General features: G+C 39.3%; 1 protein-coding gene across 3 annotated transcripts in view; it reads right to left on the reverse strand.

Annotated features, from left to right (window-relative positions):
- Nucleotides 1-302: 302 nt before the first annotated feature.
- BASP1 (brain abundant membrane attached signal protein 1) overlaps nt 303-21,667 on the reverse strand; it is a 51,018-nt gene continuing 29,653 nt past the window's right edge. For all 3 annotated transcript variants that reach the window (XM_066326319.1, XM_066326326.1, XM_066326335.1), the window contains exon 2: nt 303-1,942. In XM_066326319.1, the coding sequence (XP_066182416.1) occupies nt 1,202-1,933 (732 nt within the window). In that variant the 5' untranslated portion in view covers nt 1,934-1,942 and the 3' untranslated portion in view covers nt 303-1,201. The remainder of the gene's footprint in view (nt 1,943-21,667) is intronic.

Genomic DNA, 21,667 nt, shown 5'->3' on the forward strand with positions numbered 1-21,667 from the left:
ATCAAATCCATTGTCTTAGTCCCAGTTAAAAGTCAGCATGCCTCTAGCTCTTGATAATAGCAAGAGAGTATTTTCTTTTCACATGTTAAGGCAGGCAAAAGCCATTTCTACTTTGACTGGGATAAAACATAAATGTGATGTGCTTGGCCATTTCTTCCAACCTCACCAAAGAACACTAGTGGCTGTTGGAGAGTGACTATTTATAGGAAAGTAAACAGCTCCAGATGTAATACTTCTTCTCTAAGAACATCCTTTGCCTAGTTCTCAAGGGGTGAAAGTGAAGATTTAATCAGTCTTTACACTTATATATTTTTTAAATTATTTAACTTTTATTACTGTTGCACCATTTATACAATTACATATAATTTCAATGCATCCATTGTACATTTTGTTTTTTTCATTTGTTTTCCAATGAGTGTGTGTTGGTGTCTGTGACACAGAATGGAAGAGAAACTGGAACTGCAATGAACGCAGACTTTTTCATTTCCACTGACCAATAAACAGAACTACAGGTGCACCCAACCACGGACATGCATTAACTCGTCATGAGAAATCTAGGTAGGCTAAGTAGGATGAGAATGCTTTTTACTCCCAAAAAATATTTGGAGAGGAAGAATTGGAGGATTGGCATTGAGAAATATGTGGACAGCTAAGTGGGTTTTGTCTGAAAGTTGGCATTCATCCACTGCATAAAAAAAATATCAAAATAAGAAAGGCTGTAAATAAAAAAAAAAAAAAACACAGAAAATACTGCTTTCATAAAGATCTGATTGCCTTGGCACAAACCTAGTGGGCAGAATCAAACGCATCACTCCCAAACCCCATTACAGAACAAAAAGAAGATTTTGATACACTGGTGGAGTGCATTTACAGCAGTTCAGATACAAAAGATGTGCTGTACTTTCAGACATCCATTTATTTATTTATTCATTTATTTTAATCCAAGACTTGTGTCAAGTTGGCAGAAAGTATATTAGATATTTCCCCACAAAAATACTATTTGGATTCTCCCCCCTCCCTCCCTCCCAACTTGATGGGACATCCTTTTCATTTTTTCTCTCTGTTTTGTTTTTTTTTTTTTCTCCTTCTTTTCTGGGCAATACATATTTGCTATTTCAGATCTGAAACGAGTTAGTATAGCTGAAAAAATAAAAAAAAGACACAGGTTGTTTTAAGTGGTTGTTTCAACAGGCTGTCCATTTTAATCTTGCACTGCTATGGTTTGATCCGAATTAGCCGCTGGAACTTCAGAAGGTTTCGCTTCCTCTGGAGGGGCTGCAGGGTCCGAGGCCTTAGCAGTCGAACTAGGCGCTGCTGTTGCCGCGGGCTCCTTGGAAGAAGGCGCAGCCTCGTTGCTGCTAGGTTTTGAGTCTGAAGCTGGGGCCACTTCACTTTTAGTTTCTTGGGCTGCAGGCGTCGCGGGAGCCTCAGTCTTTTTGGCTTCCCCTTCCTCTTTGCTCTTGTCATCTGCTTTACTGGGAGCTGTGGCTTCTGAAGGCTGGGAAGCTTTTGCATCGGTGCTAGGCTCAGAGGGTTTGGGTGCTTCGCTACTGGCAGCAGGAGCAGAGGCAGCAGTCGGCTCCTCTTGCTTGGGTGCCTGTTCGGTGTTCTTCTGTGGCTCTACTTTTGCATCGACAACAGCCTCTGACTTCTCAGGTTCTGTTTTCTGGGTTTCTTCCTGGGTCACTGTTTTCTCCTTCTCCCCTTCTTTTTCTTCCGTCTTATTGGCAGTGACCTGAGTATCCTTTTCTCCCTTCTCCTCCTTGTTGTTCTCCTTCACTTCTGTGGTCTCTGTGGTTTTCTGGGCATCCTCAGCCTCCTTTGGAGTCTCCTCTTCCTCAGTTGCTGCTCCTTCAGCCTTCTTGTCTTTGTCTTTAGCTTTTTCATCATTGACACTGTATCCCTTCTTCTTCTTGCTCAGTTTGCCTCCCATGTTGGAGCTCTGTAACAGAAAAGAGAAAGGGTTCATTACCCAAAGCCCAGAATTTGTCACTGAGAGAATCAACAGAGTGCAAAGGAAAAATTGATTCTGGCTCCTGGAAAGGAGACCACGTGAGCTTTGGTAAGATGTTGCCAGCTGAATGTACCAATGCTGCAGAGTACCACTGCCACTGAGCTTATGTCCTGCTCAGCCCTGCAGAATTTCAGTCAGCAAACACCCTTCTGCCACATCCCCTTACAAACAGCCCTCCAAACACCTCTGACCCTGGCTACAGCTCAGCAAGAAGAAAGGGGACAGAGTAGCAAGAAGTAGCAAGATGATGGAGGACTAACATAGAACCACAATCTTTTGTGGCCTGAGAAAGAGTGGAAGTAGAAAAAGGAAATATTTATATTTAGATTATGAATGAACTGAATTTGACTGCCAGTCGTGGCACCCACCTCTGGTTAACACAAAGTCCACCATCACTTTAGCAAAGGCTCTGAACCACTTTCACTGAGGTTTGTTTCATTAAGGTTTGGAAAAATCAATGGAAGCCTAGAGTCAGTGAGAAGGCTAATGCAGAAGATGGCATCTACACCCTACACCTCACAGCCTGCTACCTTCCCAGCCAGTTTCCCTTGGATATACAGGCTCTGTAGAGGGCTGATGGTCCCAGGGACCATGAGCATGTGCTTCCCTCACCCAGAGCGAGGTGGGCACCCACATCTGGCTGCCCCAGAAGCAGGAACAGCTCCCATGCAGAGTCCCACCCAGCCTTGCAGCTTCCACAGGGATTGCCCGCCCAAAGCCTTGCATTCCCACACTCAGCAGGATGGGAGACACAGAGCCTGAAGCACAGCAAGATTCTGACCATTCCATAAGACAAAAGAAACAAGTACAGGTACTTCTGACCACAAGTTTACACGTGGCACGTGACATGATGCAATAAAAAATGGGAGAAGAGAGGGGCATATTTGTAGCCTCTGCTCCCAGATTTCAAGCATGACAAGCAGTGAAGTACATTGCTCAGCTATTTAAAAGAAGTTGACCACATGCATAACCATATCAGTATTTATATAGCCTTTATGTGGGAGTCTCAACTAAGAATATACAAATTTTTTCACAGTACTTCGAAGCAAACTTTGTCTACGAAAACAGAAGGAGACACAGACATTGGGCCATTAATGAAAACAAAAACCTCTATGAATGGAGAAAAAATTACATTTCTAGTATTAAAGGAAATATTTAATTCATGATTAATGAAAGGTTAAGAAAAAATATTTCTGTGTTTCCTACTGTCTGAAAATAGGAGAAGGTTACTTTTTTCAAAGAACTGTCAAACAAATATTTAATGTAAGAACCTTTCCAAGGGAGATGAATCATTCTAATTTTCTGTTTTGCACAGGTAGATATAATTATAGGCTGTATATATTTCACACCCTTGCTAAAACTGTGAATACAAATCAGTAAAAATTTATAGGATTTCTCATAGCAGGCTGAATATAAAGTAATATTATGTACAGCTAAGAACTAGCTGCCTCTCAGTTGATTATCTGCTACCACAGATATAAGCCCCAGGCAGAGCCCAACAGCCAAATATCCACCGCTCTTGGGCAAAACTCAGATATTATGGTCAGCAGAGATCTTTCTGACTTCAGCTTTCAAAAAGAGTAAGAATTTGCAAATGCTGTTGAAACGTTATCACACAGCCCTGCAAAATGGTAATGTGATGTTACTGAAACACCGCTTTATTGTCTGAAATTTTACAGGAACAGCAATAAAAGGATTAACTTCCACAGAGTCATAGCTGAGCAATCTAATCTCTACCTTCATGGCAGAGTTATCAGGTTTTTAGGTATTTAGGGCAGGCTGGGGACATTAGTTTGTTATCTGACAAATGTATAGCCTTCTTGATTACTCCATAACTATTGCCCTGATGCTTGTTTATGTGCAGTTACAACCAAATAGTTTGAAAGGGCTTTTGCAAGTCACTTGGATTGGAGATTTATATTGAAGCCATATGTGCATCCCAATTTGTAATCCCTAATTAAGCCTTTATTTGTTTTCCAGCAAAGCCCAGGTACAGTGAGCCTAATTTAATTTGTCATGTCTTCTCTATTTTTCAAGATTTTGCAGTTTCATGGAGAGTAGTAACAAATCACAATTTATATTTCCCTCCACAACAATCTTTTGTCCTCAGATACAGTTGGATACAGAATGTCCATGCCGAAGGACCTTTAAAGAGTAGAGAAATATGCAAATGTGCTCCCAAACTAAGAAAAGAAGCATGCACTGTCTTTGCTTGGAGGTACACTGTGAAATCTCTGTGTCTCAACTGGCATCACAGCCAGCTGGCTCAAGATATTGGAGCAGAAGATGGGGAAGAGGTTTAGAGACTACCATTATGGTCCATTAGCAAATATTTACACTTACAAATGGACTGTCATTTTCCAGCATAGTTTCAACTACTTTGTAACAGAAAAAATTCACTCTTTGGGACACAGAATCTCCTATCTCCCTGTTAAAAAGATGCCTAGATCATCATGATAACAGCTGTGCCAGGCTATGATGCAAAAGCAGAGCAATCATTGAGGTCATCATCCAGGTAGTAATGTTACAATGTCCCTTTTTCCCTAGATCTGATTTACAAACATTCCTCCTGTCCCCAGACTTCTGATAACACATCTAGCCCTCCCTATAACCTTTTTCAGAAACAGCCCCACATGCTCCACGTCTTCAAATAGATGCTGGTCTCATCCCTGTCCAAGCCTGAAGCACAGCTCTGAACCATCCAGTGCAGAGTCCAATGGTGTGGCAGACACAGAGCAGGCCCTAAAAAGTATTTTAGAACTACAACCAGCTATACCTGCAAGAAGACCAGCATGTGGACCAATCCACCTAAGCATCTCTGTGATTGTGCTGGATGCTGCTGTGGGGATAATCCTGGTACTAAACGAAAGTGAATGTCAGTGAAATGTCTCCCAAGCGATGCAAAGTGCAAAAAGTCATTGAGATCCCAATTCATACAGTGTTAAATCCGCTCTGTGTTACTACCTACATGTGAACACTTCAAGGAGTACAGACATCTTTCCCACGCCCTCACCAAAGGACTAAATTATGAAAAAAGATAAAGGATGGCCAGCCACTTTTTGCCTCCCTCTGTCCCAGTGAGACTGGCTCCTGGCTTCACTGCTCAGCCTCTCCCCCTCCCTAATCCCATAATCATTGCATTCGCCTTGTGAATGATGGACCCAGAACCAAAGTTTGCGTACAACTATTGACCAATCTTTACAGGCTGAACCCTAGTATGCCTCCAGTTATTTGCACTTCCACTGACAGATACGGGTATTGAGCTAGCTTGAGCAGCTGCCAGGTGAACATAATGCTCTTTGTAGCAACCACATTCCAAATGACGATCCTTGAAAATTTTGGTGCTGAGCACCATTCCTATAAAATGGCACAGCATCTGATGGCTGTGCCTTCTTACTGCTGGAAAGAAAGGGGTCTAGGGAGAGACAGGCCAGAAGCTGATTTTATATAAGAAGTTGCAATGTATCAGTAATTTTCAGGGAACTTCGGTGAACAATTTTGCCAAGCAGTACTTTGGAAGAGTGAGGTAAAATGTAACACTTGGAAGCTACAATAGACTTTGTCTGCTTCCCAGGCTGCTCAGTATTCTTTGTATTGCTCTTCTTATGGAAAAAGAAACCGATCCAGAGATCACTGTGCCTCACTGTTGAAGAGCTACTCCTTGCAACAGGAGCAAGGATTTCTTCAGTTTCTAGAAGCTGTTACACCTTTTGCCCATCCTGAAGTTTCCATTCCCCTGCAGGGAGCAGGAACAGAACCAGAGAGTTTGCATAGTTATCTTTCTTATTGTATAGTAGAAATAATCTCTGGAGTGGATTCTTTAGGATAAAAAAATATCAGGTGTACAGGTCACTCAGAGAATGTTAAGCATTTCAAAATTTGTGATAATCAGGACTAAAAAATTCAATGTCCATAAGACCATAATGCAAGAAGAAGAAGAACTCATGAAACTTTTCCAATTTTCCATCAGAAGATTCATAGACATGAGTCCGTGGAACATGAGCAGCACATGTTTGTGCAGTTTGTAAAAAGAATTATTATTTGGAACTTTCATACTTCAAATTGTACTTCTATACTGAAAAAGTTCCTCCAATTTGACTCTTACTACCTCTTTTGTCAGTAAAGGTTTGCCTGCCTGATTAGTTTTATGTGCTCATAAACCTCTAAACTTCTAAACATTTCCTTTAGCATAGGCTTTCACACGCCATTTGAGAGTCTGACTATTGCAAGAACGGGCTTGCTACCACCCTCCCTCACAGTCCTGCGAGCAGGGCAACAGGAAAGGACAAACACACACAGATTGCACCTGATGTTACCTCAGTCTGATTGCCAGAGCTAAACTTCCAAAGCTCCTGTTCCACTGCATGCAAAGCCTGGGGAGTTCAGTCCATTGCCAGAAAAACCAGTTCAGGAAGACAATAGGAACCTCCTGAAATTCCAGTGCCTCCAGCACAGGGCAGGCACCAGCAGCGGGTCAGGCCAAAGTAGCCTTTGCACAAGCCTGTTCCCAGGCATGAGTTATCTCACTGCCTGCAGACAAGTGCTGTAAAACGCACATCCCTCACAAGGCAGAGTTTCAACACTCCAAATCAAATTAAATACCGGTCCCAGAAACTGCCCTGCCCCCCAGGTGCTGAAAAGAAATAGAAAGATCTTGAAGAAACCATTACATCTCTGTACCTCATTGATTCATCCTATACCTTCATTAAGAAAAAAAAATTTTAAAAAAAATAAAAAGGATGGGGGTAAGTTTAAATTAAGGGACACTTATGGGAACTGAAAGAAACAAGGGGTATGTAAATGCTGGTTTTGAAAGATTTTCTGAAATTTTTATGAAACAAAACCCCAAAAGTTACTACTTCTCAAAATATGCAGTAGAATTTCATGCTCCCATTACACATACACACACACACTCAGAGACATTCCTATCCTTTCCAGGTCAATCAGTTTTCCAGGTTAATGTTGGAAAATGTCTGTTTGCATACCCTTAGATAGATTTAGATTTGCTAGCCTTGCCAGCCTTGCCTTTTAGCAACAAAGCCATGTTTTTCTGTTCTTTCTCCATTATCTTCACTCATCTTCCTTTTTTTCTGATTTTACTTGGAATTAACAGAACAGAAATGCTAGGTCTTGTGCAGGTTCAAGCCTCTTCAAACCTTCAAACCTTTTCCCTCTTTTCTTTCTCTTCCCTTCCCTTTCCTATGCTCTTGCTCTGTGTTATGCTTCAGAGCAGTGATGGGAACCAGCTCTTCTACAGTCAGACAGGCTGTTGAGAGGGAGGCAGAAGGAAACACACCCTTGCCCACTTCTTCCTTCAGAGGAGATGCTGGGCACAAAGCTGTGCCAGGGGAGGCCAAGCACATCATGGAAATCTGCACCTGAAGGGCTGTGAGTGTCACCTGCACACCTGCACAGACCCCAGAGCAGCAAGGTGCTCTGACATGAAGTGAACGGACCAAAAAAAAAATTGCCCGGTTGCTCCTTAGCACCATACAACGTTGTGTGTTTTTTGCTGTGAGACACAATAACAAACTAGGAACATCTCAGCTTGGCACTTGAGCTGTTTTCTTCATAGACCACAGATAATTTTTAATGCCTCCCTCAATATGTGCACAGCCTTGTAACCACTGCATCTCCTTTCCTTTTTCCAAAGCCTTGTGAATCTCAAGAGTTAGAAAAGGAATATAGAGTAACAGTGAATGCTTAAAACACAGAAATTATGCTCACTTGATTTTCTAATACTAATCTTAAAAGAAGCTAATTTCAATTTTGCGACCTATTTGTTTTCTTTTAAAATGCAGACAATAAAGGATTTCTAGGAAGTAATGCTGCCAAGATTAAGTGCTTAATTCTCAGCCAGATTTAAGTTCTAGTTTTCTCTGGTGAGCAGTGGAATACATTTAATGCAAATTTATTAAAAAAGAAAGGAACTTCAATTTTTAAATTACTTTAATTTTCCCAAGTACATGTACACCATGCAAAAATGGGAAGCATGATTTCTAATATGAGCCATTTTATTAATATATCTAAGTTATTATTGTTGATATCAGACTTCAATTATGAGAGTTATAATAATTTAAGCACACTGAAGGCTGATATAAAATTATCTGTGTCCATTTAAGATCTTGTACATGAAAAACTGCTTCATTTGAGAAGCATAACTGCTATTAATACAGCAAGTTATCAGAAAAGTTAACAACCACATGACAATTTTTTGAGAGTAAATTAAAAAATTGTACCTGAAATACTGCTAAGATCTATGTGATTGTGGTCAGAGCTGTGTATTAATTAATCAATTAGAAACCAAATTTTCTGAGAACAGATGAAGGGTGGTGGTCAGCAGTTTCATAATAGGTAAAGGTTTTGCCAGAATTATTAATTCAAAGAGCATCAACCTGAAACCACAAATAGACATTCACATGTGTAATCCACCATTACAACCCATGTGTAAAAAAAGGTAGCTAGCTAGGCAGAATTCCTGAATAAAAGTAAAATTTGTCCATTATTTGATCAAAGAGTGATGAAGATTTTATGGGCTACTTTGGAAGCCAACGTTGGACACTCTGGACTTGCATCCTCCTGACTTGGAGGGCCCTACAGACAAAGAACCTGGATGCACAACAGTGACTGAAGATCCACTACTCAGCCTGACTGTACTTAGACACCAACACTGCCTTTGCTGTAGGAGAGTCTGTGGGAACCAGCAGAAGACAGCAGAGCCTCATGGAGTGTGTGTGTGTGCCACTCCATGGGAGAGCCACTTCAGTGAAGTACTGACCTGCGTGCTGCAGCCACCCTGGAGGAGCAGGTTCCCAAATATGATACACCTCATTTCCACAGTACACAAGTAGCCTCTCCAGCCACAGAGGATCTTGCAGAAAACACGAGCTGAAATCACAGGCCATTCTTGCTTTCTTGAACCAATGAGCAGCACGGAAGAAATGCTCTGCTGTGCTCAAGTTCCCTACTCAGCCCAGGCAAGGCTGTGCTTTGTAGGCAGAGATAGCATATTTTATTAGACCACCTAACAGGGATAGAGATAACAGCACCCCTATTCTCCTCAGACAATTTTCTACAACGGACACATTTTTGTGTTTTCTTCATTACTTTCCTATTGCTGGTTTCAAAGCAGAATTGCAGTGTTTTGCCACGTGTGGGCTTTTTTCACTGATCCAACACTTTGCCCAGCAGTGCAGATACAACTTCCAGCACGTTCAGTTTCATCCCTGGCAGCAAATCCAAGGCTGTTTTGCATTGTGTATAACAAAAACAAGTCGTATTAGAAACTGAGCAAAACAGAATCAGCATAAAACATTTACTTTTTACAGTGCAGTGGATGTATTGCTCAGCTTTGCATTCAGCTCATCTGATCCTCTGATTGTTTAAATCAAAAATGCTGCCATCAATTTCTATTTATTTGCCTCATCTGCTCCATTCTCTCTACCAGTTTTCTTACAGATTCAAGACTCATTCAAAGCATTTCTCCTATATTCAGATTAACTGCATATGTTCTTTTTGTTGAATAATAAAAGCAACTTGCAGACACGCTCATGCAAGCACACACATGCAGCCAAAAGTCAGCCTGCCCCAGAGTGAGATCTTAATCACGCTATTGTTAGGCACACGGTTGGAAGAGGAAACTCTGCTGTAAACACCTGCTTTGCAGAGACTGAAATTAACCTTACAAGAACACCTCTTATAGAAACAGCTTGCAGGATTCAAATAACCGGGAAGGCTAAGCCAAGATGTATAAGCATACGCTCTCTCCTTTCTAAATTGCCACATCATTTTGGGGTTTGCTCATGTGTCCTCAACCGCCAGTTTAATAAATGCTTTGCACTAGTCAGTTTTCTAACCTGTATCCTAGAATCAAGTGCCTTAATAGGAAATTATGCAAATTTCAGAGGTGGTTATAACCCATATCTTTGAAGATGTTTAAGTCCCAGGACAAGCAACACTGAGGGAGAGGTGAGATTCCACACATATTATTCCAATTATGGCCAGCCACTTTTTGCCCCCCTCAAATACCTAAGACACCACCACCATGTATAATTACAAAACCACATAAGGTGATAAAAGCCTAGATAATGGGATTATTTCCTTTTAAATCATGTTATGCTTGAATTCTGTCCCTCCTGTGCATTCCCTACCGTGGATCTCAACACCACAAATATGCCTGGCTTGTAGACCCAGGAGCAGTTCTTGCTTTGGGAACGTCACCTCCAAAGGCTACATTAAAAATGTAACAGGCAAATGCTAGCAAGCAATGAAAACATTATTCTCCTCCACTCTAGAGTCCTACTGAGCAGCAGTGGTGGGAAGACCTCATTCATGGAGGGATTTCACACTGGAAAATGGGAGCAAGCTTAACACCTATAGCTTATAGTTTTCTAGCCTCTTCCTGAACGAAGAACAAACAGTTTGGGGGAAAAGAGTTGAAACTCATACTTTCTGTACTAAAAAAAAGAAATTATCCTATCACCCTAATTGACATGTTTTCTTCAATAGCAAAAGTTCTTGGCTACTGTTTATATAAGTAGTAAACTTACCTGTTATTTCTTAAAATAGTCATGGAGAGCCACATTCACATTTTGAATAAGGCTTTTGGGTATTTAACTAGGGAACTCTCGCTGGAGAAAGTTATTTATGGGGATCTTTATTTACATTTTATTTGTCTAACATTCCACGCTCAAAAACACCTCTATTACTTTAATGCCCATTTAAATGGTCAAACTAGTTTTATTAAAACTTGAAAGAGTCCTTAGAATATAAATTACAGTATGCTGTAAAAAATAGATGCATTAGCTTCAAAATCTAGGAACTACCAGTTTTGCTTTGAAAATGGATTCACCAAGTCATTGCTAAATTCTTCCTCATTTTTGTTCTCCATCTCATGGTGCTGCTCACTGAAAAAAGCAATGGCTGCAAAAACACATTCTTTAACCCTGCCTGTAAGAAAGCATTCTATACCTAGGAACAGAATTTTAACACACAGCTCAGACCTATGATGGGTCATGGCAATCCTTAGACTATTTAATTTCCTTCTGTTTGCATGACACCTTCATCACAAGGAATGAAACCCCATTTACAATTATAAACCCAATCCAGTTCTCAGTTTTGTTTTTCATTTTTAAATATGAGGCACATGGACTGCAACACATGACTCCACAATTGCACCACTGAAAGGAGGAAAACAGGGAACCAAGACCAACCACCAAAGAATTAATGCAGCACCTGCTGCTGCTGTGAGTATCGTGGTGCTCATGAGAGCACTGCAAGCTCTTCCTTCCAAAGTACACAGGATTTAATTTACCCAGCAAAACAAAAACATAGCAATTTGAATGAAGTACTTATTGTTGACTCCTTTATTCCATAACATAACTATTTAAGTATTTTAAGATTTAGTATTTAGTTAACGCATTCTGTCTGCTTCTATCTGTTTTAACTCTATATTAAGCTGCAGGAATAACTTTTCTTTCTTTTTCCTCAAAAGGAAATGATTGCACATCTACTTGACACTCTTGGATGTACCACATTTTTTGGGTTTAGACATTAGAAGAGACTGGCTGATTTTAAAAGAACACTGACAGATCTTTTCTCCCAAAGAGCATGCATCTACTTCAGTCACTGATGATGTGCCTACCCTCCCAAAAACCTCAGCCCTGAACACAGCAACAGCATTCCTCACAAATTAAGATATATGCAAGAATTACAGGATAGAACCAATTTCATCCTCCACTTAATACACAATTGCTAATGAGAGTTAAATTAGTAATTGAAACATTATTCCAAAAATACCTGTACGTCTAACATGGCAGTAGAAAGCTGAGCATGCTTACATCTTTAGGATTGTGTTACACATCATGCCTCTGGTGGAATTTAACCTCCTGCAAGCAACCAGCATAAAGCCTACTCACCACCTCAGCAGCACTTACAGGGTATTCTACACCAACTCCCTGAAGAGCTGCTGCATTTCCCCTTGAAATAAAAACTTCTGACTATCAGTCCTGCGTAAAAAGTTTCATTTTAAACAAAAAATGTTGTACTGAAGTGAACACTTTCAAGTCAAGTCATGCCTTGCATAACACCAAAACTACCTATAATTAAACCTGTGAGACTTTGGGCCAAATTACAAGTATTTCTCACGTTGCTAAGAAAAATTCTTCCTCGTGATCACAGTATCAGTGTCAGCAGCTTATCAGCTCTCAGCTTCTCACAGCTCTGTTGTAACAACGTCTTCTAGTAAAGACATGCTCAAAAGAAATCAGGAAAATGGAAGACTGAATGCTGAACACCTTGGAAAACTTTCTGTATTTGTGTTTCTGAGCACTCATTTGTGCCATATACATTTTCTACCAGACTGCAGCTTGGTCTATTATATTAAATTTTTCACTTCGGTCTCTCTCACTTCCTGGTTCTCACACTAGCACAATATGTGTTTGTTTTGGTTTTTTTTTTTTTAAACCAGCATACATTAAGACAAAAGCAAATCTCATATTCTAGACTTTCTTTTTTGATCTTATTTAGAATGCATGTTTAGTACTGCATTTTGACTTTTTTCTTTCCCCTCTCTTTTTAAACAAAACTTCACATTGAAGCTGCTTTACCAGTTTCACTTTAGTCACTTGGGGAGGTTTATCAAAATAACATGGAATGAGTACTCAAAAATCACTGAAAGAAAAGAGCATTAACCAGTCTCATCTCTCCATCTTTTCCAGTGCTACTCATTTGCACTCCTCTAATAGCTGTCAAAAACACCAAGACATCTTATGCAACCTTCAATTAAGACTTGCAATATTCTCCAAATTCTGAGAAATGAGAGCTGTATTTCCTGATGCAGATGGAGAATCACAGGTATGTATCAATGAGCACTGTCAGTGGAGCCCTTTACACTCCTTCATAATGGTCATAAGGTAAAGCGTATTCTGTATATGCCAAAGGGTTGAGAGGACAGAACCACAGTTTGCTTTTTTGATTTCAGTGGTACAACTGTGGGAACTGCAGAATAAAACCAACATCTGTTAGAGAGTTCCACCTCCTGATCCAACAGAATAATTGTCAGCTTTAAAAAATTTGCTTTAAAAACTTAAAGTGTTTCTAATCACCCCACAGTAAGAGCCATGGCAGGCTATACCATGGGACGCTTTTAAGCCATTAGACGCCAGCTCGGATTCAAGACTCCCAGGCCCAGACTGATTGCCTAAATTTCATTCTGAAATCTTCACTGACTGTACTTTCTCTTTTCTTTTTGCTTGTTTTGGTTCAGGTTATATTGGGATGCCTGATCATCTCTGCTAGGGGGAAGGTTACGTAAGACCGGAGGCTAGCAAGTCCATTTGGCAAGATATGAAGTGAGCAGCTACTGCAATCCATGAATTCCACTAAGAGATTTATGTTCAAACCAGGAGAGGCAGAAATCCAATTTAATAATTACTCACCCAGTACCATTCCAAGATACCAACTACCCAAAAAGAAGAACAAACATTGCAGCAGCAATGAAAACTAAAAATCAGGAAAGATGATCAGATGATATCTTCTCAATAAAATAGCTTGGTTTATGTTTCCATTTAAGTATCAGTAGGAAATATGTCCATAAGAACTATCAAATGAAAGCAAAAATAACTTTGCAGGGATGGCTGTGGAGTTGGATGCAGTCCCTTTTCCACCCACCTCCTCACCTGAGCATTAACTTGTCTTTTATGTCAATGAATTTAGTTAATACCTAATATGGCCACAATTTAATTTTAGCAGTTCAGAATCCATACCAACTGTCTGATGATACAGCTCTTAGATAGACTTCCATCAAGGCTGTATGTAGGTCAGTTTGCAGTTTTGGTCACCTCATACCATATAACAGAAAAAAAGCTTACTTTCCAATGCCCACATGCTTTTTATAGAGAATTCTTACAGTCATTCCTTCAGCCTAAGAAGATTTCAGCCCATGGCTATGCGAAAAATTATTTATTCTAACCAAAGAAGGTAAGCAGACATCAATATAAAGTATAACTGAGCTATTTCAGGATTTAAATGAGAGAAGTCTATCAAAGCAATGGAAACCTCAGAAATATGGAAAATTGGTTTTCATTTTTCAAGACAGAGCCATAAATAAAAAGAAAAATACCACTAGAAAGGTTCTACTAGCTGTTTCAGTACTCATATATTTTTGTAGTAGCCCATGTTTCAAACGACCACTGCAGTTCCATTTCTCTGTCCTCCATACTAACAGATACATGGAACCCCTCTGTGCCCAGGAAGCCCATGTTGAAGGAGTAAGAGGATATAAACTCATTTTAAATCCACTAACAGAACACAGCTGCTACAACTCCCAACAGTAACTGGCTTTTCCAGAGGCCTTTCATAATCAGTTCTCCTGGCTGGTAAGGTAGCAGTGGTCAGACTGGCCAACATTTCAGTTTGGGGATTTTTCCCTTTCTGCTCTAGCAGGTCAGCAGGTGAGAGAGGGTCCCTGCATTTCCCTGTGGGACCTCATCAAGAATGTGAACTGAGTTAGTGCCTCTGCCCTGCTGCCTCAGCTCTGGCTCCCTGAATTTGGCAATTCATTTCCTTGGGCGTTGTGGAGAGAGAGCTGCACTTCATAAACACTGAGATGTTGGCTGTCAGGAGCCAAGAGGCATTTAGCTCTGCAAGAAATCATGTTCACAGTTCTGCTAACTGCAGCTTTCTGGGTAATCCCCCCAATATGCACAAGCTGAGCACTAAATTCACACATCCCAAACATAGAGGCTGGGTTGAAATATGATTCAAGTGCACAGAAGTCTCTTATCCATATTTGGAAATATTACTTTCAAAGGTCTCATGCTATATCAAAAAATGCTAAGCGAGCCAGTTTCAAGAAATACGTCACAAGTAACATGTAACTATTTTAAGGCTATTTGCAACCCCAAATATATTCATTTAAGTCTCTTAATCTACCACAAACTCTTACTTTCTGTATTTCTTTTCTTTTTAATCACAGGTAACTGGTAAGCAATACCACAGGTAAGATTATTCTATGATTTAAACATAAACCAAAATAAAATCTTTTTTTTTTTTTTTTTTTTTTTCCAGAAATGGCCAATTTCCCTGTCTATTTTCAGCTCAGCAATTCTTCACTATAAGTGGACAAATCTTCTATTCAAGTATTTACTAGCTCTTGCTACACAGTGATCAAAAAAAAAAAAAAGTTTTCAAATTCTACTCTGTGTGAATATATGAGTCTAAAAAGTTTAGATTCTTTTATGTTGTTTGACAATGACTGCAAACTTTCCTCATGTCACAAAGTGCTCCTCAGAGAATCTGACATAAGCCACTTCATTCCAAAACAGAAATCATATACAGAAGGAATTACTCTCCTTGCTCAGGACGACTTATATAAATAAGGCAAAATGACAACACCACCCCATCACATTTTCCCTAAAATCACAACATGCTGATTTACAGTAGGAGGCATCTGATTCTCAAGGTGAAATTGTAGAGCGTGGGACAATATTCTTTGGTTTAAGCCTCTGAGACTTGTCACAGTAGAAAAGTGTACCATGGTAAAAATGACAGAGGAGATTTCCCTTTCAAAGCAGACACATACCACTGCACTAAAACTTTAACACATCACAAAGTCATAAGACTACCTCTCTCCCTCTTTCTATTTTCAGGATCCACAGCAGCCTGGGGTAAGAGGAGGCAAGAACCCAAAACCCACTCAATTTTTCCAAGTTGCTCTTGTGTGGAAGGCCATCTAATTTGCATCCCAACTTCTCCACTTGCAAAATGGGATAATACCCCTTTTCATCCTCAGAAAAGCTCTGCCTGATGCCAACAGGTGCTCTAACGGCTTGGAGATATTTCTCTGTGTCGTAAAAAGCAAGCCCATCCCATATGACTCCTTCCCCCCAATTCACAGTTAGAGAAGGCTGTTTTTCTGCATATTGGCACTGCACTGAACTGCTCTCTCTGAAGTTTCCCACTGTATACCACATATGAGAACAGCATAATAAGCAAGTCACCCATGGTGATTTTACAGTACTGCGTGAATACTGCAATAGGCAGTTGTAAAGCATCTCTGACCAATTTCAGGTATTGCTGAAAAATCCTTCTGGAACCAAGCTCCTTCACATTTATGCCTCTAGGCTGAGAACATCTGTGCATGGACATTTTGATTTATAGTTCCAAATATGCACATTTCGCTCAGTTTCGGTTGACTTGCTGAGAAGGATTTTTTCTCAAGCTAAGAAAGCTCAGGTGTATCCAGCTGGATGAAGATGAAGCTACTGCTTGGCAGCCATCTTAGGGCTTTACTGAAGACAGATGTAAGAGAACAAAGTCATTTTTTATTAAACAGAAAATTCTGAATGCTTGAAAAACAACCATAAGCCCTTTTTAATCTGCTTTCATTAAGTTTCTGGGCATTGGACACATTCTGCTCACTGCTACATTTATTTTATCTTTATCAATTAGATGCATGTCTCTGTTAAAACGACATCCCTTTAAGGAATGATTATTCAAATTTGAACAGATGCATGCAAGAGGAAGTTCTAAATTGGTTCACTAACTTTCCAAGACCTTTTTAAAGATTACACAAGTTTGAAAATTCTGTGTTATATTTGTCACATTCTGCAGAAGCTTCCTTTCCTACCCACAGATCTGAGCTGTAGAGATTACATTATTACAGTCGTAGAAAGTCATGAAAATCGGAAGTGTCTTCCTTTAAAGTGTGGTTAAGCATCAAGTAGGCACTGCTGGAGATGATATTCAACAGAGCAGGATATGAAAGGATCATCAGAAAGAAATAGCAGAAATTAGGGATCTGAATGTGCCTACAAATTTAGGTGCACTCCCCTCTATCGTGGCACTCAAACTAGTTTCTATTCTGGAATTTCAGAAGACTTGGTGAGTAAATCAAGATCAGCAGTACAAATCTGAGCAGGTCAGTATCAAGGGAGTGAAGAAGAGGTCCCCGCAGCTCTCAGTTCCTAGTACCAGCAGTGAGGGATAGACAGACTGGCAAAGCACTGCAGGCCGGGCTCAGAGTCACAGATTGAATTTGTACACCTCTAACTTTGTACATTTTAATTTGGTGGGGTTTTTTCATTATGAATAGATTATGTCGCACTGAGGGACATGGTTTAGTGCTGAACTTTGCAGTGCTGAGTTGGACTCAATGATCTTAGAAGTCATTTCCAGCTTACATGTTTCTATGAGTCTGTTTCTACAGGTTATGTCAGAACATTTACATTACATATAAACACAAGTGTTCCGAAAACATACTTTCCATGTAAAAAGTCCAAAAGTTACAAAAGAAGAAAGAAAAAAATCAAGAGGGCTCTTTTTTTCCTTTAAAACTAAAAGAAAACTACTTTCATTATCATATTTGTCAAAGACCAGTCAGGAAAATATTCATGTGTGCCAAAAAACATTAGAGATTCTAGCCTGAGAAAGAAGAGAGGTTAAAGTAAATAAATAATATGGGATCATAACCAAGTGACACTCAGCTTCAAATTTACTCAGTTTCTATGAACTCTTGTATTTGTAAGTTGACAGCTCATAGTTTTATCATAAACTCAAAGCATTTGGATTTCTTTCAAAGCATCAGCTCTTGTACTCATTACAAAAATACTTTAGATTTCACTTCTAATCTTGGATTAAGCAAGAAAGTCTTGAAAGATTCCTAAACCATAAAGCAATTTTTGTCTCATGCTTTCTTACAACATCATCCATTTTAAATGTGCGTGCCTGGGAATACTGCATGCTTGCAAGGAAGCTATGTAAAACATCCATTTTAAAAATGGATGTCAAATTGTTTCAGTCATTCATACCTGTTAGGCTGGTATTGAGGTATGTTCAAGGAACACCAGAGTCCTTTAAATTTATTTTTAAATTTGTGCGAGTGTTCTTAGAGTGCCTTGTTCTGGCAAGTTAACTGCACGTACTCAGAATCCAAGATATGCAGCACCATTTGAAACATACCTAATAAAGAACTGTATAAGAAGGCCATAGAGTAAACCAAAGAACTGAAGATGGAAAGTAGAGAACTGAATCTCTGGTGACTAGCATGTCAGGAGTATGGAGATAGGAGTCTGTCAAAGTCAGCACAGGCAGAGAAAGAAGATATCTCTGGCATTTTTCCATTTCAAACCTATATATGAAATCCAAAATTGCCCTAAAAATATTAAATTAACTTTACAAAGTCGAGCAAAAAGTTGTCATCTACAAGTTGTCATCTATAGTGAATCACTGTAGGACAACCTATGCCATTAACTCTCCAGCTACAGAGTGTTCTGACATAAATTCCTTTGCTCCTTTGCATGTAACCGATATTTTTATTTTTGGTGCTCTTGACTGGTTTTCCAGCTGGAACACTATAACAATAATTGGATTTTATTTATTTTATTAAGAAAATTCAATTGATGCACAAATTAAAACATAGGAATTTTACCTGGCCATTTCAGCTTTCGGTCTATAAGGCCCTTTCAACTGTTTTTCCTGGATATTTTTTAACACCATTTTTGTATCTTATTTTTAGCAACTAGGAAATAACTACTTGCTATCAGAAAGATTAGAAGAGCAGTTCTTAAACCCATTCAGAGTAATGTGGTAATTAAGATATAAATCAGTGTGTCATTTCAGTATTACTGAAGAGATGGGGGCTTCCTCACATCTTTTTAAGTTCCAGATTTTATTTGCAAGAGATACATTTTTAAAATTCAGTTGAGTGGTCTTGAGAGTTTTTCCTTATGATCTTTTCCTCAAAGATAACTATAGATAACAGTGTAAAGCAAGAACTCAGTCTTGAAAAAAATGTCATCATCATTAAGAATACTTTTATAGTTGGACTTAATTACAAAATAATGCTTAGAAATGTCAAAAAAAGTAATCTGCAATGTATGTCTGTAATTCAGTACCCAAATAAGTATTAAAAAAACTAAGTTGTATATTTAGGAAAGTGGAATTTAGCTGGGATCTTTGATCACATCTCCAACATTTACTAGTACAAATTTCTTTCAGTAAAAAAATCAATAAGAAATAGAAAGATTCCAGCACTGTTCGTTTGTTCTATGAATGAAGTTAGAAGCTGGAGCAAAGAGTACTTAACCAGAGGCTCTGAAGCCAGTTGGCTTTGTTGAACCCAAAGTTCAACAATTTTTTTCAAAAATCAAATGTTTCAGATGCAGCCCAACTGTATGACATCTACAGTTACTCCAATGCAGTGCTCAGTTGCCAGAAATATGCTCATAGTAGCAAACAGCAGCTGGAAAACATTAGTCTCAATGGAAAACCTGGATGAATATCAGTATCTGCAAGCTAATAGCCAGAGAAAAGAAATATTGCAGCTATACATGACCACTTGCCTATACAGATTGAAAGCAATAGAGTCTCTTCTCAACTGAGCATCACTCTCCCCAGATCACTTTAATGACTTTCAAACAGGGTTTAGAAAGCTAGTGGAAGCAAATTTTTTACGTTTGCAAGATACACCAGCATTTCTCTGCTGTAAATTTCTGAGATTGTCAGCCTCCCCTTGACTGGCACCTCAGCACGATGCTGAGTAGCAGAACGCACCATGGAGACTATGAAAGCTCAGCACGTGGAATTAAGCAATGTGGAACAAAAGACTCAAAGCTCAGCTGCAAAAACATTCAACAATTAATTAAATATTTAACTACAGAAGGATGAAATTAAAAGCCAGAGTTTCCATTAGCCCTCTGTTACTCTACCATGGACTTACGTCCAAGAAAATATAAAGGCTTGTCATCTCTCATGTGACATGATCAACCACTTTACAGCTCTGTTAATAAGTAGACAGGAGGAGAGCGCAACAGGAGAACAACTTTGTGCACGTACCCATTTTTTCTATTAAAAGAGAGAGACATTAGAGCCTGATTGCAATTAAATTTGCCAGGAAACAAAGTCTGGAGTTTGTAAAGAGGTAATAAGATCTGAGAAAAGAGTGGTTTTTCCCTTTCCATCGGTACTGGAAAGGTAGAGGAAACAAAAAAATAAAAAGGAGTAAATGTCAAAGGTTAGCACTCCCTATTCCCATTCAGATGTGGGGACTTCATTGCACCTGTCAGTCTGCACTTATTTTGAATCAATGGTTACCCACAGAAAACAGCAATGCATCATTTATTTTCCCTTTCACACCTCATATGGGAATCTTGCAGCTCTGGAAAAGTCCATGCTCCACTGCTGATCTTGCTCAGTTTTGAGAGAGCATTAGCACTCCGGGGCTCTGTGCAAATTTAAGCACTATGGGATGAATAAAAAATCACAGCCTGAAACAATGATGTCTACATGAAGACACTTCCATAGAATTATTGTATGAACACCTCCAAGCAATACTTCTGTTCTTGGAGCATGATATTGCTGGGAGGTTTCTGTAGCACTAAGGAGACACATTCCTTTCAGATATTAGTATAACTTTGGTAGTATAGGTTCATGGAGGTTAATATTCCTGTTCATCTAAATCCTCCTAAATTTTCAACTGTACTTCAAATCCAAAAAGAAAATAAAATATACACTATCCCACCAAATTTTTCCCCTTGAGAAGACACAGGACTTTGCATCTCATCTGGATTAGTATCATGAGGTCACACTGCAAAGGAGACCTAGAAGCCTGAACAACCCATAGTTGGCTAATGCATCCCATGACAATGGGATATAACATTTGTTAAATATTTCTTTCATTCCAGACTGGTTTAACTCTTTTCTACAGCAGTGTTTCAGATCTCAAAATTATTAAGGTATTAGGGCACTAATCTGGACATTGTAAGCATAGTTACCAAGGAAAGCTCTTATGTAGAATCTGCAAGTTAGAGGTACAGAGGAAAGTTAAACCACGGATTTAAACCAAGACTACTAGCTAGAACATAAGGTACTGAAGCATGAGGTATGATTGTAATTCAGAAAACTAAGTTACTCGATGATATTCTCCATACTGAGCATGGTCTAACAGAAAATGTTTAGCAAACAATCACAGGAAAAGGTTACTAAACTGGTCCTTATGCTTTTCTGATAATTCAAATGTTGTATAAGTATTTGACAAATGGCAGACATCTCTGCAGCCCTCAGGATTAACAGTCATTTTAGGATGCCACTGATTATTTTTGAGGTCAATATGTGTAAATGTTAAAGAGTGAAACTGCTTTTACATCCAACAGCATTTGCAAAAGAAGGAGAAAGGACAAAAGGGTGACCCTTTCCCCTCAGAACATTTCTGAAGAAGGGATGTCTTTTATCTGCTTTTAATTGGATACTGGAAAATGGCAGGTCACCATTTTCTCACTGTCTTTCCTCTGTTTTTTTACCATGTTCCTCAATGCAAAAATATCCAGCAAATTATTCTAGCATGCAAGGTAGTTTGGACTGTCACACAGAGAAGGCAAGATGTCTTGTCTTCTAAACAAAAAGCCCAAATCTGCTTGAAAACAGGGTCAGTATGGTTCATATATCAGCTTTTTATTCTCTTTTTTGTCCCTCTCCTCCCCTCCCTCCCAGAGTAGAAGTGTGCATCATTCTCTGTTACCATGACAGAGCACCTCAGCTTCAAGCTGTCCTGTGCATGTTCAGCACAGGATGTGCCCCATTTTCCTTTTCCTGACACCATTTAACATCTTCCTGCTTCCTCTGCATTGGCATGTAGCAAAAGATCCCATGAAAAGC

Source organism: Sylvia atricapilla, chromosome 1, assembly GCF_009819655.1.
Source record: "Sylvia atricapilla isolate bSylAtr1 chromosome 1, bSylAtr1.pri, whole genome shotgun sequence".
NCBI classification, from domain to species: Eukaryota; Metazoa; Chordata; class Aves; order Passeriformes; family Sylviidae; genus Sylvia; species Sylvia atricapilla.